Below are 23,387 nucleotides of genomic sequence, written 5' to 3' on the forward strand. Positions count from 1 at the left end.
TATTCAATACTTTTTTTTGACATGATATTTAGTGTTTGTTTAATTTCAATATATTTTGGAATATTACTAGACTTATGAAATATTTCTGAATATTTTCCTTATAAAGGTTTGAATAATAATCTTAGTTTCATCCCGAATACTTCAAAACTGCCTCCTCTATATAGAGAGCTTTCTGCCCCAGGCTTCCTATCTTTTAATTTAGGTCTACCAAAGGATCAGTAGAGATCTTGTGTAGCTTGTAGATATGGGAATAATTGGCTATATTTGGTTTATCAAAACCCTTTATCAGTGGCTTGAGTTTTAAAGAAGGAAAAATATGTTATTTTTAAAATAAGGCAATAATACTTTTTTAGGACATTCATTAATTGTCAAGTATAAATCAAAATATAACCCCTTTACTAGCAATGTACTGTAAGTAATAGTAATTCACATTCAAATGAACATAAACATGGAACTTACAAATGATTATTTCCTTCTTTGTGCTTTTATCGATAGAGCCAACAGTAAGAGCTGAGTTAATGGAACAGGTGCCTCATATTGCTATGTTTTGTCAAGAAAACAGGCCGTCAATCCCTTATGCCTTTTCAAAATATTTATTGCCCATTGTGGTGAGGTATCTAGCAGACCAGAATAATCAGGTAACATTTCTTTAAACTTGTTGAACTCATGTAAATACTTTACCCGTTTGGAATTAAATAATTTGTATGATGTCTTTTGCATCATCCCTAGTTTCATATTTTTTTGTAGTTTTTTAAAGTGTAAACATGGTACGTCCTTACCCTACCTTATCTTGTCTTACCTTATCTGAAAAGCTTATACTTTGAAATCTAGGTAAGGGATTGCTTAAAGACAAATCAGGTGAAAAATGACTTAGCTACTGAGTTAATTAAATTTCTCATTGATGTATTATCTACAACTCAACAGTCCATTATTTTCCACCGCTATTTCATTGTTTCAACCAGAATTTGCAGATCTTTGTATGCTGTATACATTTTTACAGATACCTTTTTTCTTTCAAAAAAGTAAGACCTAGGAGTTTTAGAATTACAATTCCTACCCTGTTTTTATTATCGGGATGAATACGACATCCCCTGATAATAAGGACAATTGGGCTTTTGAGCATATGGCAATAAGGCCAAGCGCTTATTTCAGGGTTCAAAAAAATATAAGACAGGGTCTTATTTTCGGGGAAACACGGTACTACCCAAGCTACTTTTATTAAGGATGAATTTTCAAAACTCAGTGACAAAGTACCAGTATTGCCAGGGTATTTAAAAGCAAAATAAGTGTATTAATCAATTGTTATATGTCATAACAATTTGGGAAGCAGTTCTTCCCAAAGTGTTAAATTTTGCAGCTGTGCCCTTCTGATGATATCACATGATCCTTTCTGTATCTGAGGCTGCAGAAAGAAAGTGAGGACTCGGGCAAAGAAAACTTTTGGCTACTACCTTGGACATTACACATTATAAAATATGTTTATATTTACATTTTATATTTGGGCGTATGTGGACAATGTAAGGTTTGTGTAGAATATGTACATGCTACTGAATTTCTGCCACCAGATCTTTAAAAAAAAATTGGGATGCTGAACCTGCCCCTAAATTATTCAGAGAATGAAGGAATATGGTCCAGAATTTTATTTTAGAAAGAAAGAGAAAAACATGAGTAACACAGGAAAAGAGCAAAGTTTTTCTTCTAAAAGAATAGGAAATCTGAGAGGTGAAAGACTGGGGAGCACAGGGGAATATATTTATGTGAGTAGCATAGAGGAAATATGATTTTTTATTCAAAATGTTTTTGTGTAGGAGAAAATAAGGAGACAAAAACTCATAACCTACACATTGCTGGCATAGCAACTCTGCTGTTCCATGCAACCCTTAATAATTTCTGTAGCCTGTTCTGGAAGATTAATGTTGGCTTTATCTTTACATAGGAGCTAACACAGCTTTATAAAATTAATTTCTAATTAAGAAAGATTTCGTTATTTGTGAGCCAGTGTTTTATCTTGTTATTTTGAGTGCTTTTGTAGTTTTCCTTTTTTTCTGTTCTGAAGATCAGAAGGATTCTGGTAGCAGTTTTTCAGACTAGCAAATGTTGCTAAAAAGCAACATTTCATGAACTACGACTCATTTCATCAGGTGAATGAAATGTCTAACAAATGTAGTATTTAGAAGAATAGGGAAAGGGGAAAGAGGAGAAATTAAGGGTGGTTATGCAGTGCAAGTTATATGTGAGAGATTACACGTATTTTATCAATTATATGTTTGAGGTGTGAAAAACCCCTTGCCTTTGTTGAGATCTTCTGGAATGGCCTGAAAATGTTTGATGTACAGAGTAGAGTTCAGCAATTTCTCCCCTTTCTGCATTGGTAAAATATTTTGTTCCAAAACAACAACTTTGAAACATTGTAGTGCAATGTTCTGGGAGATTAAAATGCTCTGATGTTACTGTGCTGAGTTTTGAATCCAGAGTTGTGTCCAGTTATTGTGCAGTTTGGCCAATCGAAAGTTTGTGAATAAATCTACATATTTGAAGAATGGAAATTAATATTTCCAGATAAGAATTCAGAACCATTTGGATTCCATAGCAGAGTGAAACTGCTAAAAAACTGTGTGAAAAGGTTATTTGACTATTCATTTCCTTTAATGCTTTGTAGTGCATAACAAATATTTCATCATTGCAGTAATACAATTAAGGCCAATTATTAGAATCTTTATCACACAGATGATTCATTGCTCAGAAATATATTGCAGAATCCATAAATATAATACAGATAGTCTTTGACTTACAGCCATTTGTTTAGTGACTGAAGTTATGACGACACCAAAAAAAAAAAAAAAAGACTGATGACCATCTTTCACACTTAACAACCATTGCAGCATCCACATGGTCATATGAAAATAATTCAGACACTTGTAAACTGGCATGTATGTATGACAGTTGCAGTGTCCCAGCATCATGTGATCAGCTTTTGCAAACTTTTGATAAGCAAAGTGAGTGGGGAAGCCAGATTCACTCAACAATTATGGCAAGAAAGGTCGTAAAATGGGACAAAACTCACTTATCTGTCTTGCTTAGCAATGTAAATTTTGCAGAGATTGAGACAAATTGAATTGTCCTTTTCCTGCTTTTTATGTTTTTACATAGGTGAGAAAAACAAGTCAAGCAGCATTACTTGTTCTGTTGGAACAAGAACTTATTGAACGATATGATGTGGAGACCAAAGTATGTCCCGTTTTAGTAGAACTGACTGCTCCAGATAGCAATGATGATGTGAAGACAGAGGCAGTGGCAGTAAGTAAGAAAATGATGTTCCAGGAATTGGTGTTTGACTGATTATCTGAATATACAGTATATCACAGCAACAGAGGTGTTTTCATTGATAGAATAAATATTATGTGACAGCTTTTTAACCCTTTTACACAATACAGCCATACATCACTTTTGATTCAGGGACAAAAAGCTGGCTTGGACCAAAACTGCTCTATAGTCTCAGAAAAAGACACAGGCTTTCAATATTTGTTATTTAGATTTATACAGTACTTTATCAAAATTTAAAAGACTATCAGTTGATCTAGTATTTCAATAATACAGTTAAATATCTATGGTAAAAAAAAATAGAAAAGCAATCCAATTTAGATTATCATATAGGGATCAGTCAGCCTCATCCTGGGGTGGGCTTTAAAAATTTTAGCAAGGGGTTCTCTGCCTGATTGCTGGATGGAAATGGCCATGGTGCATGTAGTCAGCCTCCTGCACCATGGCGTGGGGGGTCATTTTTGCCCTCCCTGGGCTCCGGAGGCTTTTGTTGAGCCTCCGGGAGGGCAAAAATGGCTTCCCCAGGCTCCGGAGGCCTCTGGAGGCCAGAAACAGGCCCATTTTTGGCCTTCCTGAACTTCCGGTAGGCCCGTTTTTCACCCTCACCGAGCCTCCACGCGCACCCTGCACTTAACCTGCATCCAAAATGGGCCGCATGGGGACTCCTGGGGTGGGCGGGGCGGGACGGGCAGGGCCAGCCAGGAATGGAATTTGGGGGTTCTCCAAACTGCACAGAATCTTAGCTAGAGGTTCTCCCAAACCACTGTGAACCCCCAGCAGCCTACCCCTGGTCTCATGGTGTCAGCTCATTTTCCCAAAGACAGTGGAGAAGTAGGGGCAGATCAAATGTTGAGAGAAACACTTCCATAGGAAAAGCACATCTCTGAGCCTCTCCTCTCCTTCACAAAAGTAAGGAGGTCAGAAGTATTTTTCCTGGGATATCTAAATTGGGTATGTTGAAATTAGGAGGGAAAATGTTCATGCAAGTACACCATGTCAAGCCATGTAGATCTTAAAGATGAAAAACAGTTCTTTGTATTGCACTCAGAAATAAATAGGAACCCAATGCAAAACCTAAAGCCACAGGTTTAATATGTTTATGTTGCAGGTATTATCTAGTAATTGGGACACTGCATTCTGGACAAGTAAAAGCTTCCAAGTAGTTTTCAAAGGCAGCCCAGTATAAAGCAGATTGCTTCCAGGCGATCTTCCCTAGCAGTTTCATGTAAATGTTAAAAAAAAGCATCCCATGCCCAGATCTGAATTGTGCCAGAAAAGAGTTGGGATAATGCATTCCTCTATATTTGTACACCAACCAAAATCTCAGTCATCTGTAATCAATAATCTCCTCTAGAAAGAGAGGGGATGCTAGAGTTAAAACGATAGTTATCAAATACTTACAAATTCATGGAGGTCTCTTAAGAAATGGGCAAATTCTTTCAAGCCTTTTTCAAGATTGCTGATTATAGTCCACTTGAAGCAAGGCATTGACCTTCTCCCAGATGTCATGCTCCCTCCAAGCTTCCAAAGGAGTCAGGAGGGACAAGGAACACACACACAGTTGGCTGAGGAGGACTTGTCCATTTCGTCAGGTTTCACAGACCAGAAAGAGTTCCAGATAACATGTCAAAATATTGCCCCAGTCACCATAACAAACTACCCATAAAGTGTCCAGATTTTGGTGAATCTGGATGATTTACCAACAAGGTTCTGTACCAATTTGTCATAGCAGCCTGACATAAAATTTGTCCCGATACGGTAACTTGCCACTTTAAACAGGATAACATGAGAGGAAAAATCATAATATTATAATCATAACATTATTTCCGTCATCCCTATTTTATAAGCTCAGCTCTTAGATCATACCCATATTCAGTCAAATTCACTTTTCATTTTTCTCATTTTTCTTTCTTGATGTTTCTAGCCACACAGCCTTTATATTTTAACTGACCTTTATTTGGATTAAAAAAAAAAACCCAGCATAGTGTAATTTTTAATTGAGGGGACTTTGTTTACATGGGTATAACTTCCTGTGTGTTTTCCCAAGCCATGTGATTTGTGTATTTATAATAGTGCTGGGCAGTTCCCATCATACCCATTATTGGCTCTGATGACATCGGATGAGGAGATTGGAATTTATTATGACACATTGCTCACACATCCTTGAACCAAAAATCAGACATCTAGTATCAAATCTATATTTCTCTGAACTGTTTATATGTACTGCTGCTTGTGGACATGCAGTAAAGGGCTGTATTAAACTGACCAAAAGTTCTTCATTTAGTCAATGTCACAGTTCATTCGTATGTGTCTTCTATTAACTTTATATTGAAAAATAATTTTATTTCAATTTTTGTTGCTAATAATTCAATGTCTATGAATGCAGACAAATACACATATACACATGTATATGTATAGGATGCAGAGGCATAGGTTTATAAATTTAAAGAAGTTAAATAGATGCATAACTAAAATTTTCTTTATGTTTAGATAATGTGCAAAATGGCCTCCATGGTTGGAAAGGACATCACAGAGAGACTCATTCTTCCTAGATTTTGTGAAATGTGCTGTGATTGTAGAATGTTTCATGTACGGAAGGTATGCTTTCTTCCTTTATAAATCTATGCTGCTTTTTATTAAAAAAGCACTTCAGTATTAACTAATGTCTAAGAGCTAGACATTATGGCTCTCTATTTGTAGTCTGCTATAAGATAAAATGTTACAGTTGAAATTCTGAAAGCTGGTGGTCACAGTTTATACAAGATACTAGCAAAACTAGACTCAAGATTCCTCAGAGAAGAAAAACTACCTGCATGGAAAAAATGCTAAAATGATTCTTATACATTTTAGGGGCCCAACATGATTTAAAGAACTATCACCCAAAAAGCTTTCTTTCAGTCATCTACAAGATTTTCACCCAGATAATAGCAAAAAGAATATTGAGAATTTGAGGAGTTGGTCTACATATAAAAAGAGCAAGCTAGGAAAGATCATCATAGAGCATGGATGTCAAACTTGTGGCATCATGATGCTATCATGTGACAAATCGTGACATTTTTCCCCGTCGCAGAGCTGGGGTGGGTGTGGCCTGCACGTAACACATCCAGCCCACAGGCCGCCAGTTTGACACCTCTGCCATAGAGAATAGTATTCTGTGGATATTTATTTCCAGAATTTTGGTTTCAGAGAGCTGAGAAAAATTAGAAAGGTCATAAAAATAGCCTAATTTAGATAAATTTCTTATGCATAAATGCTTGATTTACTTGATGGTATGCTTGATGGTACTTGAAGGCAAAATATCTATTATTCAGATTAAACTGTGAGGAATATTAGCCCGAATATGGTAGTTAGCAGAACGTGGAAGAAGATTTACTTTTAGATCATCCCATTGAGCACCTATGAATGGTAAATTGGAGTTCCTGAAGCACCAGAGAGAGAGAGATGAGAACTGCAGTGAATAATTTTTCATCAAATAAAATACTTGCTGTTAATTAAAAAGTACTAAGTAGTAAAAGTGGTAAAAGTACTAAGTATGACTTCAAAAACAATTGAACTATCGTCCTGCTTTTGTGAATTATCTTCGAATCCCTAAACGATTACTTTATTTGGTTCATTCATCGCCAATTCTAATTAAAATACTTATTTTTGTCCAGGTGTGTGCAGCCAATTTCGGAGATATTTGTAGTGTAGTTGGACAGCAAGCCACTGAAGAAATGCTGGTGAGTTTCATACATCAATGTTCTATCTTTATTTAATTTTTAATTGCAAAATTGTGCTGAATTTCAACATAGGCATTTAAGTAATTTTATTGGAGCTTGAATAAAAATGGATAGGATAGAGTTAATTTTTGATAATCATTTCTTCAGGAGTACAGTTTGTTGTCAATAGATACTGCGTTATTGCATTTCATACTTGGAAAAAGACTGTTATGGTTTTTTTTTCATTTCTATAAGGTTCAAGCACATTTTTTGCATATTTCAAATAGCACTAAATGTGATTTTATTGAATTATTTGATTACTTTTGTCTTTGAATGCATTCCTATAATCCTTGGTTTCACTGATTTGCTACTGTAAAAAAATATTTCCTTCTGAAATTATTCTACTTGTGAAAAGGTGGAATTATTCTATTTTATGTTTCCAAAGCTAATATTGGCCATTGTTAAAGAATGTAAAGTAAAATAGTTCCAGAAATAGTAAATAAAGCCTCATTCCATACTTTTATAATCTTACCCAGATCCTACATTAGAAAGTTTCTCTTAAATGTTTTGAAGTCCATAAGGAGTGGAAGAAGATCCAAATTAAATCATTTGTATTGATAATCATATTTTATATTTTCCAGTTACCCAGATTTTTCCAGCTTTGTTCAGATAATGTGTGGGGTGTGCGGAAGGCTTGTGCTGAATGCTTTATGGCTGTTTCATGTGCCACATCACAGGAAGTCCGTCGAACAAAATTGTCAACACTTTTTATTAATCTTATCAGTGACCCTTCACGATGGGCAAGTTCAATTATTAAATTTACCTTCTATCTCTTTAAATTCTCAATTTCTTTGTTCACTTATTCTGAGAACAAATCATATGATTGAAAGTACAGTTAACATGAGGGTGGGCCATGTATAAAGAAAAGTGTTCAATCCTCTATCCTCTACTCTTTGGAACCAATGGTTTGCACTGTAGACAGTGGATATGTTTAAAATGTAGATTAGGAGGAGGGTTTGGAGAATATCTCATTGTTTATTTCCACTGTGCTATTTGAGAAGTGTTCTCAGAATTAAAGGCCTTTGGAATAGTATGAAAAAAATGTTGGAGTTTTGTAAAAAAAATGAAAAAAAAAATCACAATGTTTTCCTGCTGGAAACTTCACTGAATCCTGGTGCAAATTCAAAGAAACATCTATCCTCAGATCTCCCATCTGAATGCAACCCATTGATTATATCTGTTCAGTAGATCATTATGATTGTGAAGGCTGGGAATATATTTAATACGGGGTGAGATTTTTCAATTCTGTCGCTACTACAGATAGTCCTCAGTTTATGTCCATTTGTTCAGTGACCGTTCATATTTATGGCAGTACTGAAAAAATGGGATGCATGACTAGTCATTGAAATTCCACCATTGGAACTGCACTACCACCATGTAATATCACCATGATCACATGATTGCCATTGGCAATCTTTTGCAAGTTTTCCTCCCAGCTTCCCACAAGCAGAGTCAATGGAGAAGCTGGCAGGGAAAGTTGCAAATCATTTCAGTAAATTGCTTCTGTTGGTTTTTCTCCCGCCCACAACATCTCTGCTTAATTCTGTATATATGATATCTGAGATTACTACTGATACTATCCATGCTTTCATTTTACAGTAAAAACCTTTAAACTCTAAAATAACTGGATTTCTAGATAGTTTACTTTTACTGCTTTTTAGTACTAATCACCATAGAGATTAAAAACTGTTTTTATCCTTCATGAAATAAAATTTGTTCCATAAGTAACCTTATCAAAATAAATGTAATAAAGACTTTTTCAGATAGTTCAAGTAGCACATTGCCATATCTGATTTCTGAACATTCCCAGATGCAAAAATTCCCTGCTACATAATTTTGCGACCGTATCACCTTCCTAATCATGCCCAATAAAATAGCTATAGTTTTCTCTGGAATACGTTCTTCCAGGTTCGCCAAGCTGCCTTTCAATCCCTGGGGCCTTTTATATCAACATTTGCAAATCCATCCAGCAGTGGTCAATTTTTTAGAGAAGAAGAATGTAAGAAGACTGAAAGTCAGAATTTTATAGAACACAGGTATGGATAATAAAATTCAATGAAAATAATGTTGAAATAAAATGTTCACACATTTTCATATTTGCTTATCTTTCTTTAGAAGTGAATCTCTCACATTCTGAGAGATGATGACAACACATGTTCCATTTTTTTCCTAATATTTTGAAAGATGATTCTTTCTTTGTGCCAAATTTCTGTTTATTGTAGAAAATCTTTAATGGTTTTTGAGGCTTCCATCTGTGAATGAGTCAGTGAGCTTATGTGTTGTTATACAGATCAGAGTGAGTAATTTTTGAAGGAAATATGCCAGAAGTTGAGATCAGTTTCCTGTGTACTACAGTTTGTCTGCTGTTCTTTGTACTTTGGTCTGGTTTTTACCCCTTTTTGTTTGTTTGTTTTTATTATTCCTGTTCAGGCATCCTACCAATCCTCATTTCCTTTCCCCCTTTCTTATCACAAGTTGCTGTTCGACCAACTCTATTCTAGCTAAATTTGTGTGTGTGTGTGTGTGTGTATTAGCAATAGCACTTAGACTTTTATACTGATTAACAGTGCTTAACAGCCCTCTCTAAGTGGTTTAGAGTCAGCATATTGCCCCCAACAATTCGGGTCCTCATTTTACCCATCTCGGAAGGATGGATGGCTGAATCAACCTCGAGCCTGGTGAGATTTGAATTGCCAAATTGCAGGCAGCCAGCAGTCAGCAGAAGTAGCCTGAAGTACTGCACTCTAACCACTGCGCCACCGTGGCTCTTATACTAGATGAGCTAATATTAACATCTATTTTCATCCAGCAGTGAAAACAATAAGGATTCAGAAGATGTATCCACACATGATGTACAAAGCCAGACAGAGTTGTCTTTAGACACTGAGGAATGCGATTTTGAAGCCACCCCTGAAAATGACAAAGCAGAAAGTAACTTGGTTCATTTCCAGGATGAGGCATTGCTACATAGTACTTTGTCTTTAGAACCATGCAAAGAACCTTCAGATGAGAATGAACCCAGTTTTGATCATTGTACGTTAGCAGTGCTACCAGAGCCTACATTGCATTCACAGGAAAACTCACTTGTTGAGCAAGAACTGTATAACTCATTCCATTTCTGGAGGACTCCACTTCCTAAAATAGATATTGATTTAGAGCTTCAGGAAAATGCAGAAAAGGATGATTTAGCAAATCAAAAAGGACAACAGGAGGTTATGGCATGTGCATCTTCAAACATCATGGCTACAAGAAAGGAGCTGGAGGAAATGATAGAAAATTTGGAGCCTCATATGGATGATCCAGATGTTAAAGGTAGTTATATCTTGTATTGTATACACTGAGCTTTGAATTAGATTTTTTATAATGTTTATTAAAGTTTACAAATAGAAAGATAAAAAACTAAAACTAAGAATATAACAATAAAATATAAATGCAAAGAAAAAGTAATAAAGGAAAAAATAAAGGAAATAAAGGAAAATAGATATACAAGAAATAACTGATTTTCCTGCTCCTGTTACTTTTTAAAAAAAACTCATAAATAAAAATATTTAAATGATTAATATTAGGATTATAATAGGAAACATTTGAAATATATTATTTAATGCATAAATTTTACCTTTGGTAACTATTTCATAAAAGTTTAAAATAATGCTTTAGTTGTGTCAAGATCTACCAACTTTCTCTGTGGAGCAGTACCAAGGAAGCAGAGAAAAAGGAAATAAACAGTTTGGGAAAGCAGGAAATTGCTAATTTGAGAAAAGCCCAGGAAGGATGTTGAATTGCAATATTTTAGTAATATGAGAAAAAAAAGACAAAACTCTAAATAGTAATAAAATTAATGAAATGAAGTAATAAAAGAGCTGGTTAGAAAGACTTAGTGCAATAGGAAAAATAGATTCAATAAGGGTCCAAAAGTTTCCATTATTAATTAGTTTTACTAATTATTGTCCAAATTGCTTTTCTTTTACCTTGGTCCAATACTTAAATTGCTTATGCTGAAGCTAGCATGATTTTGCCAATATCACCCACATTTTATATGGCAGGAATACAAAGAAAGGGTAGCTACAGAAGATGTCAGCACAAAATAGGTCACATAAGGGTACAACTGAGACCCATCCAAAGGCAATTGTTAGATAAATACTGTCATTCAGGAAGCAACGGTTTAGTCACACCTGAAAACTGAAGATGGGATTAGTGCAAGATGAACTGGAGAAAAACTTGATAATGCTGATCAGAAGCAGAAATCAGTCTAATTTTCCTCCCACACCCTCCATTGATGGCGAGCTCCGGTAGGACTCGACACTAATAAAGTTAAGAGTTACAAAGTTAGTCCAGACGTCAAACATGAGAATAAAGTTACAAATCTAGAAATAATAAAAACAAATTCTCCCATTTGATATGAATATGCCTTTAAAGTATGGTGCTAGAATAGTAGAATCCTTTTATTTTTAAGGTAGCATGGAAATTGTTCCTTCAGTGTAGTTTATATTAAAAAGCTAGTTTTTTCCAGACTATTGAGCAAATAACCGTTATAATGTGCAATGACTGAGACATCAGCAAAGTGGAAGTAATACTTATATTTTCTCTCACAAAAAGGCAACTTTTAGCAAACATTCTCTGCTTTCTATTTCTCTTATTCTGCGGAGTATAATACTTCTGACTACCTGAAGGTTCCTTTTATAAAATTGATAAAGTAATATTTGGAAAAATCATTAAACATTCAATGTTCTCTTTAACTGTTCGTATTGTTTATTTGTGGGAAATAATATATATTTATCTGTTCAGACTGCATAACTTATTCCATTGCTGAACAAAGTCCAACAATTAAAAATTAATTTAATTTTTTGTTCATATAATTTTTATTAAAGAAATGTTTAAAAGAATAAAAAGTATAAAAATTTTGAAAGAAAAAGAAAGGAAAGTAATAAGAGAAAAAAATACAAAGAAAAATAGGGGAGGGAAGGAAAGAAGGAATGAAGGAAAAGGAAAAAGCATAGTTATAAAAATCAGCTTCTGGTCTTTTTGATAATGGTTACAGCTACATTTATATTTTACCACGTCTGTCTAAGGTTTCCTTCTTTCCTTAGTCTAGCCTTTAAACAGCAATTAATTCCTAATACCTGAGAAATTCTAGCTGTATATTGAACAGCTAGAATTTTTTCTTTTCAAAAGAAATCAGAAGCTAGCCTGAGATCATCAGTTAGCTGACCTTTTTCTCAGTGCGTAAATAGCCAGAATTAACCATTTATTTATTTATTTATTAAATTTATATGCCGCCCCTTTCCGGAGATTCAGGGCGGCTGTGCTGCTTTCCCTGTGCTGCTTTCATCTGGAGTGAAAATAACAACTACTAGTACAATTAAATTAGGCTCTGAGAACCTCTAGTGCCTGTAGTTTGATCTTTTGGTTTGCACCATTAAACAGCTACTATATTAAGAAGGCTCTCCAATAATTTTCATATTCTTGAAGTAGAATTTACACACATATATATAATAACATGCTTTATCTTTGAGTCAGATATGTGGTAAGACGATTGCTGTATAATAATTTTGAAGTTAGACTTTTAACCATAAAAAACTTTAGAAAGCCAGAAAAAAAGGCTTTATAAAATTTTAAAAATAATACTGGACTCCCTTTCAGTCTTTTTCTTTGTTTTGTATTTTCAAAAAAAGGTGAGGATCCTACTCATTGGTTCTTAACAATTTTCAAACTTGGTTCTTGACTAAATACACTGATTGGAACTTAGGTTGCATTTATGAATTTTTTGGTGTATGGATTAACTTGGTTTCACAGAGGTCAGAGAAAACTGGAAAGAATGCCTAATTTAGCTACAAAGATATGAATGAATCTGCCCAAAGTTACCAATGGAGATCTCTATTTGCCCTTGCCCCTGTATCTTCAGAATGTATGTGGGAAGTGATGCTGAATTACTAATCTGTGTGTATTATTGCTGTGTAGAGAACCTTTCTTGATATATCACAGTATTTCTCCTTTCTGCACAGCCCAAGTGGAAGTACTCTCTGCTGCTCTCCGAGCTTCCAGTCTAGATCCTCAAGAGGAGCCTGCAGCAAGCATGGGCAAGTTCTCAAACTGTCAAAACGAAGCGTGCATCAAAGACCAACTAAACTGTTCATTCATCCAGGCCGGCACAGTGCCTTTAATCAATGATGCTGTTGAGGTAAAGAAAAGAAAACATAATGGATGAATTTCTAAATCAGTATAGCACATTCTATATAGTGATCCTGTGCTGTGTAAATATGCCTAGGATGTTGCTGTACACAGTCTTTCTAAAAAAAATGTTCTTTTTTCCCCCACACTTTCAGGACATTGTAGAATCCACTCTTCGTTATATTCACAGTGACTCAGACATGAACACTAATAGTTGTTTCAGCCCTGAAGAAGAAAAAAAATCTAAAATTCAGGTATATTTTAAATGTTTCTCTCAGGTTAATAGAGAAGCTATACCTTCATAAAAACTAAATACATATCATTCATCTCTAGTCTATAACTAGATAACCCTTAACCTGTTGGGTCATTATTTTAGAGATATTTTCTTATCTAAAGAGAAAAATGAATGTCTAAGGGCAAAAAAGTACTAGGAATAGGAACAACTTCTGATTCTCTAGTGACTTAACTGCAGCTGACCACCCTCCAGCAGCCAGTGGTGGAATCAGTCAACGTAGCCTCCAGAGGGGTAGGGTACAACCGATCTACTGAACCTCCAGGCGGTGGCGTAGCAGTGCGGCAATATTGAAGCAATCATAAATTCACCAAATTTCAATCCCATGGGAGTCCTGGGTTATGGATGCATTCTGTAAATTAACCATTGGAGGACTCTTGAATCAAAAACTGTTGCTCTATGATACTATTTTGGCTTATTAAAGATTACATACAGAAGAGTTTTAGTGGTATATAGATATTTATAGGTATTTATCAGCTCTAATTTTTATTCTCCTGTTAGTGAGCCTTAACACAGTATTGGAATTTGAATGTTCCAGCTCTGTGTGAGCCCTTAGAGAACAAAAAAATGAATATGCAAGGTCAAGCTGTTTTCTTTTTCTCCTCCTTGTTTTATTTACACTTGGAGAAAACAAAGGTATGATTGCTCTAATCCTGTTCTTACAATCATCAGTTTTTATTTTCCAATTTTAATCTTTACTGTTCCCTCCTAACTCAAACTGAGATAGACTGGTTTCCCTCTTGGCTTTTTGACAACCTCATGATTTAGAAGGAAGTTACATACTCTTAATTTTGGCAGCTGTAGTATAACACTTCCATGAATCTGTTTTTCTTTAAATATATTTAAACAGAATGGGAGCAGCATGCATATAGCCTTTTTTTCATCTTTTTGCCTCAAATCCCGTATTTTTGTTCATTTCTAAGATGCTGCTTTTTAATCTTGGGACAACAGTATGAAGTAGACATTAATAAATTTGGATAAGAGTTTCAATTTATACATATTTTTTAATCTGTATTTTGTATAATTAGACATATGGCATTCTCATTGAATATAATCCTAAATATTCACAGTTTTAGCATAAAATCAGAAATCAAGTGTTTAAAATTGACTGTGCAACTTCAAATAGAAGGTTGGAGAGAAATCATTAAAGGTATGAGAATTTTCCCTCAGCTCTTTAATCCAAACAGATCATCTTGGACAGGATACTTTAGTCCTGTTGGATTTGCTTACTCATAATTTCATTTGGGTATGCAGCCATAAATGGTCTGACATGTGTTGTACCGTTCAAGATACAGCCAGGCATTCTCCTTTTCCGGTTTTGCAGAGGGATTTACCTCTTTCAGATGACTTCTAAATTCTGTTTTTCTGTTTTAGGACGTTGTACCTCAAGCCTTGCTAGACCAGTATTTATCCATGACTGATCCCTCTCGAGCTCAGACTGTTGATACCGAGATTGCCAAACACTGTGCCTATAGCATTCCAGGGGTGGCACTTACCCTAGGTAGACAGAACTGGCACTGCCTGAAAGATACCTATGAGACTCTAGCTTCTGATATGCAGGTAATGGAAAATCAACATTGTACTTGGATGGTATAGAAATTCATTATGCTATTTTAAGATTAATTTGCCTCATTGAAGTAATAAAAAACAAATGTTGCATTATTTATTGTGCTTCTTGGATTTTTTCATGAGAAAAGTGTTTTAGGAAAAGTGAGAAAGTTAATTTGTAGATTATAGCTCTAGATAGTCAAATAACTAATGGAATTTTATTTCACTCTACAATATACTTATATTACAATTTGTTTGCTTGTTGAGATGTAACTTCTATAAAATATCATTTTTCCTGCTTAATTGTTGTTTAAGAAATAAATATGGTTATGTAATAAAGAGGGGAAAGCAGGAATTAGAAAAATAGTTTACTTCCTGCTCAGTAATTGTTACAAAACTGCTCTAATATTTCTAAATAAATAATGTAACATTATTAGCAAAAGAGGAATTGTTTTACTGCAAATTTGCAGGCAAAAGAGAGAGAGAGAGAGAGAGAGAGAGAGAGAGAGAGAGAGAGAGAGAGAGAGAGAGAGAGATTTTACAACCAGTCCTATATTTTGCTTTGAAGTATAGGGAGGCTAAAATACATATCAGGCATCTAATCTGGTAAAAAAGAAGGTTTCTGGTATAAAAATGCTTTGTTTAATGTTCCTGGGTTGGCAGGAATGCAAAATAATTTTTAAACAAATCAGGAGAAAGACAAATGAGCATAACTTGTTTTCTCCTGAAAATGTTTCTCCTATTTGCCACTGTTGTTTTTTCTAACTTTCTTCTGATAAAATTCAAACATATCTTTCCTTGTTTTGCTTTAATATTGTACTTGCAATGAAATAAACTGGAGTCATTTTGTATAATTGATAATTGCTTGGGTCCTTTCAGTGGAAAGTTCGAAGAACGTTAGCTTTCTCCATACATGAACTTGCAGTCATTCTTGGAGATCAGCTCACTGCAGGTGATCTGGTTCCAGTCTTTAATGGCTTCTTAAAAGATCTCGATGAAGTTAGGATTGGTGTGCTTAAGCATCTACATGATTTTTTGAAGGTACATTCTTCTTTTTTATATATATATATATACATATTCAAAAATAAATTAGTATTTTTCCTTCTTTCCTATATTGTTCTGTGTTTTAACTTGTAAATTTTATTTATGAAATTATTATATTTGTAATTTAATTTCTGATGTAATTTTATATTGCATAGTGCTGTCTTATAACAATTTCAAAAGTGCCTTTTAAGACAACTTCACTTTTTATACAGTGATTTTACTCTGATTCTCTTAGCAATTATTATTTTCTATGTGATTCTTAAAGTGTTTCATAATTATTTATTCCAGCTTCTTCATCCTGATAAAAGGCGGGAGTATCTTTACCAACTTCAGGAATTCTTGGTTACAGACAATAGCAGGAACTGGCGTTTTCGAGCAGAGCTTGCTGAGTAAGTTTTTGTGATAATTAGATATGTCAGCAACATGTGTAAGGGCATGTTGCTGGCCTCTTAACATGTGAACCAAGATCAGTCTTGTTTTTCTCTTAATAATCTGTATTCTAAGCCAAAATGCAAACCAAGGAACTCATGTTGGAAATGGCTTGTGTTTGATTGGATGTTTCTTCTTAACTCATCCAATGTGCTGCTTAGACACCCTCCTGCTTTCGTTGCAGACCATCCAGGAAGGTTTTGTGTACTCTTAGCAATAACATCTTGGCAATAAACATCATCAAGATCCTTGCAAGGACCTAGGCAAGAAGGAAATGAATTGAAAAGTCTTACTGCATAATTTCCATTGCTTGGAAATAGATCTTAGTTTGTTGCAGTTATTGATATTGATATTGATAACAATATCAATATCAATATCAAATTGAGGAAATAATAGATACAACTCAAGGTAAACCGTTTCAAACTCGATTGCAGAAAATATGACTTCAGTAACAGAGTGGTCAATGCCTGGAATGCACTACCTGACTCTGTAGTTTCTTCCCCAAACACCCAAAACTTTAATCTTAAACTGTCTACGGTTGACCTCACCCCATTCCTAAGAGGTCTTAAGGGGCGTGCATAAGTGCACCAGCGTGCCTACCGTCCCTGTCCTAATCCTTTTTATTTACTCTTTTCATGTATTCAAATTATGTTTACACTTTTACCTGTTATCTTATATATGCTTGACAAATAAACTTATGATTATGATTATATTATCCCTACCCTGTTATGTTTTGTATTTTTAAGCAAAGTATTTAAGAAAATTTACAATAAGAACAAAATTGTTCAGCTTCTTAAACTGATTATTAAAATAGTCATAACTATAATGTTTCAAAATGAACATAGTTAAAATTTTGAGAAAATAGAAAACCGGCTCCTTAAATTTTCTCTTACCAGATGATAAATTAATAGCTATGACCCATCCATGGTTACTCATAAGTAGGTCCTTATGGGTTCAGAAGAATTTATTCTCAATAGAGTTTTAATTCAGAGAGGTTTATTACTAAACTAATATACTTGGCATTATAGTCCACAAGTATTTTAGTTCTAAGAGCAGAAACATCTTTCTGCTGTCTCAAAAAAAAAACATTCCTTGCTAAGTCTGGAAGAAGCTACAAAGTTAGTGGGTGACCTGTAGATGTTAAAGAATGCTCCAGAATCAGCAGTGTCAACAAAGCAGATGGTTCCTGCTATTTTATGGTTTCCTTCAGAAAGGTTATATTAGATCAGGACTTAGTTCTATGCTGGGAGAGACCACAGTTCTTTGTGATACATCATCATTTTCAGTGAGTGCCAGAAATGATGGCAAAAAATGCTAGCATGGAAAATATGAAGAACAGCCATTTAATGTTAACATGTCCTATAAATGATAGGTCCTCTGTGAGTTGATCAGCAATAAATCCAACAATTGTTGAGTCAGTAAATACATTTGATATTTTCAGACCATGTCATGAGTGCTAAACAAAATGACTGGAAATGCCATTCACAAACTGGCTTCTAAAACTGGTCATAAAACCAACCATGGCTAGTCATAAAACACCAATTTACCACCAAGCAAGCAAGGTTGTTGCAATACTTTCTATTCTACCCAGGATACTTCTTTATGTATTCCTGTGACTTCATCTTTTGGTGGAGAAGGGAACATTTGCAAACAAAACATTTGGCTATAACTATTTTTTATTTTCTCAGCATGCCTGTAAGACTGATGGAGAATCCAAAGGCATCTTGAAAAATGAAAATTTTTCTGAAAGCTAGTGTCCTGCTTGGTAGCAAGCCAGCTTTTTTTATTTTTGTTGAAACGTCTCTTATTGCATTGGCAGGCTGCCAGCCATTGGCCTTGTTTAAGTTAATGAATTCCCTTTTAGGGAAACCTGCACAAATAAATCACCCATCTGGCCAGTTTGACACTATTGCTCACAACTTTGTCAACAGAATTGCTCAGATTAACCTCAGTCTGAACTCTTTATGGGAGGTGCTTGAAGCAATGACTGGCATAACATCCTGCAATGGTCTGGTCTGTAGACTCTGTTCAAATGACCAGTATACTGTTGAACATGTTCTCCATCATGTATAGACTGGCTCTGTGCCCATCTAGATGTTTTATTTATTTGTTTGTTTGTTTATTCATTCATTCATTCATTCATTCATTCATTCATTCATTCATTCATTCATTTATTAGTTCAATTTATATGCCGCCCTTCTCCGAAGACTCAGGGCTGCTTACAATGCACTTATAGCAATAGCCTTCATTCTTTTGTATATACCTGCTTATTAGGGCTTTTGGCCCCCCATAAGCTGTGTTTCTACAAAGTCAGTTTATTGCCCCCACAATCCGGGTCCTCAATTTACCTACCTCGGAAGGATGGAAGGCTGAGTCAACCTTGAGCCTGGTGAGATTTGAACTCGCACTAATTGCAGGCAGCTGGCAGCTAAGTGCTACATAACAGCACTTAGTCCGCTGCACCACCAAGGCTCTTGGGGGGCAGGTAGGAATGTGACGGTTTGCACTCATGGTAAACCTGCTTTGCCTACCACTAAATTTCCAAATGTAATTGAAAGTGCCTCTCAGACTCTATATGGCTTGATACAAGACAATTTAAGCATTGCAACTAGAACCAACTCATTCTGTGTTTTCAAGTAGAGGAAACCATTAGGGAATTTGCATTTCCATAAAATAAATGATGGAAACCAAGCAACAATATTTTTCTGTGATGGCTCTGATATTATGAAACAGCATATTAGTATAGGTCATAATAGTAATAGTAACGGCGGGAATAGGAGTAGGTGTAGTAGATTCTTACAGAAACTCCGCATATATCTTTAGGCATATTGCTGCCCCCATGCACTGTATTTGGCAAATCATACCATCATTCTCTGGTTTTATCTCTCTAGAGATCAATTCAACTCCAGAGATTAACAATCAGCACTCTAAAATTATTGCCCCAATAATTAGTTTTGAGAGAAAGCCCCTGTAACAGTCTTATTTCAGTAGGGGTTTGAATAATAGTGATCTTCAAAGGTTTGTTATATTTTAAGACAGTTGCAAATAAATAATAAATTAGCATATGGTCAGCTCATTAACTTTCATTAATTGTAATAAAATAATTATTGTGATTTTTGAAAATAATTATGACCTCTTGTTTTATTTTTTCTATTCCTGTAGGCAGCTGATTTTGCTTCTTGATCTGTATAGTCCCAGAGACATATATGATTATCTGCGACCTATTGCCCTCAACCTTTGTGCAGACAAGGTTTCTTCTGTTCGATGGATTTCCTACAAGCTGGTATAAGTTAAAAAGCAGTCCTTGAACACAACAGTTTAATGCACCAACTATTTTAGCGATTGATTTACGTAATGGACCATGTTTTCTAGGTTAGTGAAATGGTAAAGAAGCTGTACAATGCTCCAACACCAACATTTGTGATTGATCTTATGAATGAACTGATTGAAAGATTCTGCAGATGTCCAAAGTGGTCTGGTCGACAAGCATTTGTCTTTATTTGCCAGGTAAGAATTATTCTTCTACCTCTTCATAATCACTATTGTCTGAGGCTCCTCCATTTTCAGTACTGAATTATTTTGCATTTTAAAATGCAACGCATGAAAAATGGCAAATGTTGATCATTTTCTCAATCTAATTTAATTAGTTATTAATCCAATTAATTCTTTAGTAATTAATTTAATTACATCAATTTAATTACCAAAGTTTAGCATAATTTATTTAGCAGATTATATGATCACAGGCATTTGTGGCCTATTTCAAATACGTAGTTGAACAAGCCAGGATTTAGTGTGATTTAGTGTAATTGTTACATATTTCATTATCCAAAAGAAGAATTTAACTGACTGACTGATTGGATTTATGACAAGATGAGAAAGAAGAGGCTGAATAGGAGAAGAACATCAAAGCCAGAAAGAAAAGAAAAAAAAAAGCCCAAATCTGACATAGATTCTTGTTCCATGCTACTTTAAGCTTTTATTGCTCACCTCACTGTCTACCATTGAACATTGGTTTAATGAAGCAGGTGTTTTTAGATATCATTCTTTTTCAGACTATTATAGAAGACGACTGCCTGCCAATGGATCACTTTGCTGAGTATCTACTACCCCATTTGCTACACTTGGCCTCAGACAGAGTTCCAAACGTTAGAGTCCTGCTTGCAAAGACCTTAAGACAAACACTTCTAGAAAAAGGTTGGTGGTACTAAACTTATCAAATTGCCTTGCTGTCTTTCCTGTTATCTTGAAAGTAATTTCCTATGTGCTTATTATCTAGAAGGGAATGACAAGGACCACTGAGTAATCCTTTGTTTTAAACTGGATTGTAATTTTTGAACTAAATTAGAATGTGGAGAGTATTTTAGCCAAAATTTAGGGGGTTTTAAAGTTTTCTAAGAGTCAGGTTTGAACAAGGGAGAAACGGAGATATTATTATAGGTAGGTAGAAAGTACTCAGGAAGTACAGAATTTGCCTCTCCTAATTCTAACCAGTTTTCTCTCCAGGTAATATTTAATTAAATCAGTTCAAGATCAAGGCTGTCTGAAGTCTCAGATGTAAAAACTCTTCCTATAATGCAGGGGTGGGATCCAAGAGAATTCCAATAATTCTTGGAGAGGCTTAAAACATTGTTTTTTAAAAAAAAGTCTCCCCACAACACAAACCAAATGGGTGAAAAGGTTTATCTCTGTTCTTTATGATGTTACAGGTAGTCCTCAATTTTTGACCATAATGGATCTAGGAATTACAGTCGTAAGTCATGCTAGTCATTTAGTGAGTCATCAGATGGCCATGCCCAATTTTACTACCTTTTTTGCAGTGGTCATTAAGTGAATGCAGCAGTCATTAGGCGAATGCAGCAATCATTAAGTAAATGCGGATCCTATAGTTAAACCACTCAGGCAACAACAAGATGAGCTAATTCTACTGTGTTGTAAGGTTACATTCACAGAATTTCGCAAGTCTAAATGTACAGCTCTCCTGCTGTTCTTTTTAACTGCCTGATCAGTTAGGGTGGGTCCTTCCTAAGTTTCTTCCTCTCACTATTAAACCACTGGAGATTCCTCCCTTTTTTCTGTTTCCTGGGCAACATATCTTCCCCTCTTCCCTCAAGGCCATTCTCACACACCATTATACATACCCACTTTAGCTTTCAAAACAAAACAAAATAAAAAGAGCAGCTCCTAATATCAAAATAGTTGCCCATTCCTGCTTTAGTGACTAAATAGATTGTGATTCCCTTATAGTTGAAGATATTTGGCATGTACTCATGAACAAATCTGCAATCCTGAACATATGTATGGGGAGTAAGTCCACTGGACAGGATTGGAATATATTTGATAAGATTACATTTTACATTCTATTCCTTCCAAACTATATATATTATAGTGAAAGAAAGATCTCTTGCTTTCAAAAATGTTCTCCTTTTTATACAGCATGAGAAATAAGAGGCACCTGATAAATGATTTTTGAAAAGATTAGTAACTGGGAGGAAAAATAAAAGACAGACTGAATATAGAAAACAATGGAGAAAAATATTTATGGGATTAAGAATGTGAATAGAAAATGAGTTGGAAAGAAAATACTGCACAATAAAGAGATTTTATTGGCAAAAGCTGATAGCTTAGAAAAGACTTAGGAAGGTAATATAATAAGGAAGAGACAGAAGCGTAATTTGGGAGAAAGGACCTGTAAACATGGAAGGACATTGGGAAATGGAGGAGAGAAAAAAAAAAGGTAAAAAATTCATCCTGAATTTTGCAGGGTAAAAAGGACACATCAAGTAGAATCAATGATTTTTAATTAAAAATGCAAAGTAGGCTAGGTTTACAGTAAGGAAGTGGTCCAGAAGCCAGAATGAGATTACTGATTGAAGAAGTAGATCCACCATTGTTTATTATCTGGATTGAGGCAAAGGAAGATAGGAACACTAAATGAGGGAAAAAGAAAACAATCTCTTGGCTCCTGTGGACTTTAAATTATATTTCATTTCTGCCACACCCTGGTTTTGATGACCAATATTTGCTATTTCCTGCATGCGGATTGGAGCATGATTAATAATAATTCATTCCCTTCCCATTTCCTTTGTTCCCCCCCCCCCCCCCCCAATACAGAATATTTTCTGATGTGTGTTAATTCCCATCAAGAGGCTGTAGAACAGACAATCGTGGCCCTCCAGATGGATAATGACAATGATGTCAAGTATTTTGCAAGCATCCACCCGGCCAGTACCAAAATTTCTGATGATGCTATGAGCACAGCCTCTTCAACTTACTAAAAGTAGTTCCTGAATGTTGGTATAATTTTAATAAAAGAGAACAAACATTACAAAATTGTAGGCAATCGTCAAGTGCTCCTAACATGGATTACTGAAACCTCTTTTCCACAGAGGAGAGAATATCTTGCCAGACTTAACTTCAGTTGGATGTTATCTAAATCTGAGATCAAGAATTTTGGAGTCAAGGAAAACCCGTTATGTGTTGAATCTTGACTCTAGAAAAACTTTGCTCAGAGGATTGTATTTGTCACCAGAGCCTTAAATCTTCTGTCTTCCTGAATATGTGAAACTTGAATTGTCTGAGCATTTTCAGTGTAGAAAGGGAGTGATTTCCAGAGACTGTCATTTGTTTTCTGTCAAAGAGTTACCTTAGCAAACTCTTTCTTTCTTAGGAACCAATAGCTGGCCGATTTATACCGAGAAGCAAAGAAGCTGTCTCCAGTATTAGCTATTAAAGTTTTTAATCTTTGAAAAGACTTAAATTTGTGTGCAGCTGGGCACATCCTTAAGTGCGAATAGTTTTGATGTGTAAATGAGGGAAAAGTAGAAGTT

The 23,387-nt window shown here is 35.1% G+C and overlaps 1 protein-coding gene across 14 annotated transcripts in view; it reads left to right on the plus strand.

Annotated features, from left to right (window-relative positions):
- PPP4R1 (protein phosphatase 4 regulatory subunit 1) overlaps positions 1-22,890 on the plus strand; it is a 40,744-nt gene extending 17,854 nt beyond the window's left edge. For 8 of the 14 annotated variants that reach the window (XM_087891313.1, XM_087891320.1, XM_087891322.1 and 5 more), the window contains 16 exons: positions 496-638; positions 3,151-3,297; positions 5,812-5,919; positions 6,975-7,040; positions 7,661-7,819; positions 8,988-9,115; positions 9,889-10,391; positions 13,082-13,257; positions 13,403-13,501; positions 14,914-15,099; positions 15,967-16,128; positions 16,420-16,520; positions 19,723-19,843; positions 19,933-20,067; positions 20,613-20,754; positions 22,672-22,890. In XM_087891313.1, the coding sequence (XP_087747439.1) occupies positions 496-638; positions 3,151-3,297; positions 5,812-5,919; positions 6,975-7,040; positions 7,661-7,819; positions 8,988-9,115; positions 9,889-10,391; positions 13,082-13,257; positions 13,403-13,501; positions 14,914-15,099; positions 15,967-16,128; positions 16,420-16,520; positions 19,723-19,843; positions 19,933-20,067; positions 20,613-20,754; positions 22,672-22,835 (2,540 nt within the window). In that variant the 3' untranslated portion in view covers positions 22,836-22,890. The remainder of the gene's footprint in view (positions 1-495; positions 639-3,150; positions 3,298-5,811; positions 5,920-6,974; positions 7,041-7,660; positions 7,820-8,987; positions 9,116-9,888; positions 10,392-13,081; positions 13,258-13,402; positions 13,502-14,913; positions 15,100-15,966; positions 16,129-16,419; positions 16,521-19,722; positions 19,844-19,932; positions 20,068-20,612; positions 20,755-22,671) is intronic. The other 6 variants (XM_087891314.1, XM_087891324.1, XM_087891318.1 and 3 more) reach the window with 1 other exon arrangement.
- The last annotated feature ends 497 nt before the right edge of the window (positions 22,891-23,387 follow it).

This window comes from Pantherophis guttatus, chromosome 3 (genome assembly GCF_059756535.1).
Source record: "Pantherophis guttatus breed Tessera chromosome 3, ASM5975653v1, whole genome shotgun sequence".
NCBI lineage: Eukaryota > Metazoa > Chordata > Lepidosauria > Squamata > Colubridae > Pantherophis > Pantherophis guttatus.